Source organism: Gymnogyps californianus, chromosome 1 (genome assembly GCF_018139145.2).
Source record: "Gymnogyps californianus isolate 813 chromosome 1, ASM1813914v2, whole genome shotgun sequence".
Classification (NCBI taxonomy): domain Eukaryota; kingdom Metazoa; phylum Chordata; class Aves; order Accipitriformes; family Cathartidae; genus Gymnogyps; species Gymnogyps californianus.
This window is the reverse complement of record NC_059471.1, coordinates 88716020-88722820: the sequence shown is the minus strand read 5'-3', so window position 1 is coordinate 88722820 and position 6801 is coordinate 88716020. Positions and strand designations below refer to the sequence as shown.

The 6801-nt window shown below is 43.6% G+C and overlaps 1 protein-coding gene across 3 annotated transcripts in view; it reads right to left on the bottom strand.

The window, feature by feature from the left end:
- Positions 1–2012: 2012 nt before the first annotated feature.
- Positions 2013–6801, bottom strand: part of POLA1 (DNA polymerase alpha 1, catalytic subunit) — a 207725-nt gene continuing 202936 nt past the window's right edge. For all 3 annotated transcript variants that reach the window (XM_050905507.1, XM_050905517.1, XM_050905524.1), the window contains one exon: positions 2013–3315. In XM_050905507.1, coding sequence (XP_050761464.1) covers positions 3143–3315 — 173 coding nt within the window. In that variant the 3' untranslated portion in view covers positions 2013–3142. The remainder of the gene's footprint in view (positions 3316–6801) is intronic.

The window sequence follows — 6801 nt, the reverse complement described above, 5'->3', positions numbered from 1 at the left end:
GTATTAAGCGGTTTATCATCTCATAGTCAGCTATTGAGAGAAACAAGGCGAACACTTTGCAATAGAGCCTGCTCTCCTTTGACACCCTCAGGTACTTACATATTCCACTGTGCTATGAATAATAGAGGAAGAATAGAGCGCTAATTCCCTCATCAAAGAATGCCTTGTCTGCTGCTTTGCTCAACAACACCATTCTGATCAAAAGAAAAGCAATAAAGCTTAGCATAACAAAACGAAACCTACTTATTAGCTTAGTGGTTAAATTAATGCAGAGCCGCTGCTATTCAAAACCAAGGTTTGAAAACAGCCTCCAACAACCTGATAATGCTGCCTTCGGGATGAAGGAATTTTAATCTGAAATTTGAAGCTGGCACAGATGAGTTAATCTATTAAACTGCTATAAGGAGGGTGCGGGAGAACTATTCAATTAAGGCACATTTAAGGTGCTCTGCAGAAGCCGGGGAAGGATGCGAAGGGGAAGATGTGCGCCCGTTCGGCGTTAGGAAAAGTGCTTCTGACGGCGGGAAGAGGGCTTTTGGCACAGCGACAAGCCTGTTTGCGGATGGGAATTGGTTCTCCTGTCACATATGTCGTCACCGAAACCTGGCTACCGGCTCCATATATCAACACTCCTCTTCCCCAACTGCAAATAAATACAAATAAACACAAACCTTAATTTTAACAGCGTGGGGGGGGGGGGGGCGGTGCAGGAACGAGGGCAAGAGGAGGGAAAGGAAGGGAAGGCGATTCGGGCCAGATCAGCCTCAAAACGCAAACCTCCGAACTTCAGTCTCTCCCAAATTATTTACAGCGCCGCATTTACCAGCTCCATTTAATATTAAATGCTATAAAGATGATTTCGCGTTTCCCAGCCTTTCGCCGGGGCCGAGGTGAGGCACGGTGCCCAGAGCTTATTAAGGAGGGGGCGGGGGGGAAGCCAGTTTACTCCTTGCCAAGACTTCAGCTCTGATCTGACCAACTCTGCCGAGAGGAATCAAAAATTGCCTTAATTCGGGGTAAAAGCCCTCATTTCCGATTCCCCCTCCCCGGCCGGCGGCTGGCTGGGGTTGCGGGGGGGCTCCGGGGTTTTGCCCCCCGCCACTCCCGCAGCAGAGCAGGGCTCCTCCGCCGGCTGTGCGGGAGGGAACAGCCCCACGCAGGGCTACTATATGCTGCTGCGCCCTACACAATCATTCCACAACACTCTCATTTAATCTAAACATCCCTAAACTTGCAAATTAACAGACTCTTCAGCTGTAATTATACAGATACATACAAGTGCCACAGGGTCAGGTTATGCCATATCTATCCATTTTCTTTGTATACCTAACGTTTGGGGGAGAAGGTCACACTTTTCACTTTCCTAAGGCATTCTGCCCGGTTAATATCAGTAATACCTTCATAATCCTAACTGGGTTGGGCACGAAAACTCTAAAAAAACCTGCGTGAAATTACAGGAAGCCAGGATCTTTCAAAGAGCTGCAACATCAACATGTCATCTAGGCAGCAACACCTTCTCTCCAAGACAAGCCCCCAGATAAAGTCTCCGTTACAATAACCCAGCTGAACACGTTGGGAAGGAACGATAGCTCGCCAGGGGTGCGACAACGCCAACACAAAACCAGGGATTGAGTAGGTTGGGTTTCTCACATACTGCGACTCAATGTGAGTAAAAATGAAAGGATTTAGCCCCAAAAGTTGCTGAGAAGACGACGCGGTGTGTTTAGGCATATTCGAATAGGCATCGCCCATACTGACACACAGCATCTTCCGATGCCACTGAGGGACAAATGAATGTCATGAAGTACTCCAACACAGACAGACACACGTATCCCTTTAGTGCCCAACACGTTCGTGCTGATGCTCTTTTTCTTCAATCTCCCTTTGTTAATGGCCGGCCATCCTAAAAACGGACACGCGAGCACTTCTGTAAAACCAGGAAAAGTCTGGAGCAATACGACCTCGCATGGAGTATTTTCAACAGTCAGATGATCAAATCAAGTTCTCTTTTACTAGAAAACTTTATTTTTTTCCTTCAAGTGTTAAGAAAACTTTACATTTTATACTGTTAAAGATTTAAAAGAAAATTTTTATAACCTTACATTAATATATCACATTGCAAACTTAACGGCGAACACGAGTACAACAATATTGTGTGTACAAAAGCATGTACCCAAATTTATGCTCTTTTCTTGTCATATCTACTTGTCATTTTATTAAAAGTAAATGAAAAATACAATTTGTTTATAAAACCTTTAAACATCCAGTAATACAGTAATTATTACAGAACAGCAATAATGATTCTCCACTTTCCCTTCCCCCGTTACTGGTTACAATGCCATCCCAAACATGTTTTTCCCTGCCAATTGCTTACTCTCAAATACTTTACATGGAAAGAAATGAAATACATTTATATCCTGTGTATGTATGAAATGGGTTTTGTACATGTGCATGTCTTTACATCCACATAGGAGCTTCCAACATGGCAAAATACTATGCTTAAAGATTCACGGAAAGACTCTTAATAAAAAGATGGTCCCTATTTTTAGCATCTCCAGGTTTCAGTCGTTCTTTACCTTTAATAAATTTGAAAGTAAAGTGTCCCTACCTCTGTTCAGAAGGTATGAGGACCTCTAAAGGCATTTAGGTTTAGTATTGTTTTTAATTGGTATGTTTATGATCAGGAAGAAGATAAACTGTGAAAAGGCAAAACATTAGTGCTCCTACTGAGACCTCTACTAACCTCTCTTCCTGAGAGCACCTCTACTAAATACCCTGGAGCAAAGTCTAGGATCACTTACATTCCAGCAACTCTCACTGGGAATTATCCAATTAAAGCAGCAATTGCCCCACCCCCTTTTCCCTCATAGGTCTAAATACACAACAAAATATATTGCAAAAATCAACTACTCCATATTTTAATAACCCTGGCGTCTCAGTGAAGAAAAGAACGGAAGATAAAAACATCTCGAATATTTCATGTCCACGTGAATCATACATCCCGTTTTCATCTTCCGTTTTCCTCCTCCAAAGAGACAAGATTATTAAAACATCATTGTGCAGACTGAAATAGAGTATTGCTTAAGAGATCATTACTGTTAAACAAGGAACAAGCCTCTCGTCTCCCTCCATTTTTAATCCATCACTGTCTTTCATCATTGGACTCTCCCACAGATCTTGCTATATTGACGGTAAAGAGTTTGCCGAGGTTCACTTCTGAGTAGCCACTCATGGACAGACATTTGTCTACGGTGCTCTTCAGTTTTCTGTAGGCCTCACGGACTTCCCTCCTGCGTGGCAGCTTCTTCAAATACTCTAAAAGAACAAAGGAAAAAAAAAAACAGAGAAGGATTAAATGACCACAAAAAGACAGTACTTTTGCATTCACTACTGCTGCGAATCATGGTATTTTAAAATGAGGTGAACGTCGTAGCTAGCAAAGACAACATTTACGGCAAGCTCTCCCAACTTCTGCTGCCTTCCCCCTGCCTCCCCCCCGGCAGCGCTGTACCGGCTGGTTAGAGGCCATGTTGAACCGGCACATGGCGGCGAGGCTGAAGCTCCCTCAGCCCCACCGGCGCCGGTGCAGCAGCTCCTGCCAGGAGCTGGCGAAAAGCACCGCTTGCCCAGTCATGTCGTGTAACTGGAGCGAAATGGGGGTTCACTATGTCACAGCAGAGAAAATAAGCGATAGCAGGGCTGGCTCTGAAAGGATCTCATTTAAAATGAGCGGGTGCCGTGCCTTAGTGAGAACTACACAGAGCCCCCAGGAGTTTGAAGTAGGGAGAGATTCTGCCCAAGTTTGGCTTCAGAAGTGAAGGAAACCATGCTTCACTTCTCTTGTCCCTGCTGCTGCTAATAGTGGCACTGGCACAACCCGAGACAGACTTATCACCTGTCTTGTGTGTTCTCACATGCACCTTGTGTGCAGGATGGGAATCGTGATGCTCAGCACTACGGAGGCGTTGGAAGGAGAAGGGCAGCAGCACAAACAGGGGAAATGTCATGCTGTCCTACCCTAAAAAGGAGAGAAGATGCCCAGTATCTCAACCAGGAGACATCAGGTTCACCTAACACATGAATGAAGAGAGCCACTCCCAAATGCTTGATCAATAATACCTGTGAAGAAATGTCTGGAGTGCAAGACATTTACTCACTTGTACATTTGTGTGTCTGCAAACTCACGTGCACGTGCATGAGTTTGTACATATTTCAGCAGTGAAGCCCAGACTGTTCTATCTTAATTTTGTTGTTGTTGTTAAATTTTATGCTATCCAAAAAAAAATCCAGGGATTTTGTTTGGGTGGTTGTCCAGCTTTTGCTTTACAAAGGCTGTGGACAAAGACTAAAAGAGCAAAATATTCTACAGATACACATCAACGCCAACTTGATGCAGATCTGGTGCAGTTGTGCTCCTCTTTTCCAACCAACTCCACATTCCAGAAACACCAGCTCCTACCCGAAAGCCTGCGTCTGCAGTGACACCTTGGAACAGGCAGCGCTGGATAGCCTGCATTACTGAGCACACAAGAAGGATATATTGCAAACCGAGGTGCCCTCCCAGACAGTTTCCCCCCCATTAGGCTGGAGGGACTCCAGGTCAAGCAGAACTACGAGAGCATGGCACAGGTACTTAAAGGTCGAGCTTTCAAGCCATTTAGGTGCAGCGTAAGCATGTGTCTTGTGAGCAACCAACACGATCCTGCTGTTGCTCATTCGCTTTGCCTAAAAGCTGTTGTCCCATTTCTTCCTGTCACCTTCACAACGTTGGTACTGCCCTCCTCACGCTTTGAACATGTAACAAGGGAGCCTCCATCCCCTCTCGAATGGCTTTTACTACACGGCACAAGTTAAGATGAAAAAACAGTCATCTCTAAAACAGCTGAGTTTATTTAAGAGAAGGGTTTGGAGGAGAAGGACACGCTGGTTTTTTGAGTCCACTGTGCGAGGGAAGAAATGGCTCACTTCTGCGATGACTCACTTCTGCAATGTGACTGAGATGAAGACGTCCCACCGGACGCACCGTCGTCTCAGCAGCCAAGTCAAGGACTGCTACACGAGGAGATGGCAGGGAAGAGAGGCATGGTAACAGAAATAGCTATTACAATTTTTGGGTTTGTGAATTCCTCCTCCCTGAGGATTTACGAATATTTTTGCAGAGGCTCAGATGTTTTAAGATGAGCTCAGCAGATTAACTACTGGATACAATACAAACAGTAATGTTTTACTGAGCAATTGCCACCTGCTTAGGTTTTCCATGTTATTCACAAAGTTCCACTGAACTCAATTGCTCTGCATGATGCTATCAAATCTTTAAAAATTAAATTAAAATTTAAATTAACGATGCCAGTTTGAGGAACTGAATATGTTGATTAAAAGCACTTTGGTAAGCACCTTTCATGCATCCTTGTGAAGAAGGTATGTATTGTGCTGTCATATTCAGTTTTGGGTATTTATATTGCCAACTTTGGTCAGTAAGCAAACAGAAGAAGATGCATAGTTGACGATACCACATTCTTACCATTACCCAGACAGTAATGACATTATGTCTATTAGCAGAATTAAAATTTCCTTAAACTACACCACCAATACAATAAAAACTTGGATTACAAGAATCTGTTCATTAACAGACTGAAGTCACTACAGCATAAACACATTTAATGATCCTGAAATTATTTAAATGTAGGGTTTAATTAAACAAATCTTGAAAATTGTAATAACCAGATCCATAAAAGCACCAAACCCACTTTGCCACAAATTCAGCACTAACTAGTTCATGCATTTTCAAGATAAAGGATACAGTAAGTGGCAACTTGATACAATGATATAGTAAGCACTTGCCACTGCTTACATGTTAGCAAAACCACGCTCTTTATACCAAGGAACTGTGGAAAATACCATCCTTGTAGCTCAAAACTAGGCTAAAATAGTTTAAAGCTTCCTGGAGCTCAGGAGGGACCAAGGTGAAACGTACCAATGCGCAGAAACAGCTGGCACATGTGAACAGAGCAGGAAGGCACATTAATCATGACAACAACGAGGCAAACAATAAACCAGGGCTGAAAGTAAGGAACAAAAATACAGGCCTGCGTACAGCTCCAATTCAGGCTCCAGCCGTCCCACTAACAGAGCGCCTAGCTCCCCCCCCCAACATTAAATCTAAACTTCAATTATATGCAATAACCTTTCTGACAGTATGCTTCAAACATTTCTTAGATGCAATTACTCTCATAGAGGCAAGCAGGAAAGGGTGGACTGAAAAAAATGGAGAAATATGAGGGGCCTCGTTGAAGTAATGAGGCCAATTTTAAGTTTCAATTATAAGAGAATGGGAGCTGGGAGCTCCGGGAGGAGAGGCAGGCAGTGGCTGTGTCTGCAGCACAGCCACCCCATGCATTTGAATGACACAAGTGCATCTGATGACTGGGGAGAAGAGATTTAAAGAACTCTAGTAATACAGAGCAGGGGAAGATGAGAGAGGACACAGCTCCTGATGTGTTTACCTCCTTTGCTGATGGGATATTGACTTTTCCCACCAGGTTGGTTAGAAAGGGGACTATTTACGCTGCCACACAGCAGAGTAAGAATGACAACCAGCATCACTCTGTGCTCCTCTGAGTAAAAGACAACTGTGACCGTCATATATCACACAGCCAGTCAATACCTTCAAGTTACCATACCATCCAACTTAGAGATGCATATAAAAGCTCCTACTTTCTTCCTAAATGAGAATTTAATCAATAATGCACCTAAGGCCTTTGGAAAACTAAGCTATACAAACTGACTGAAATTGCCTTTCAG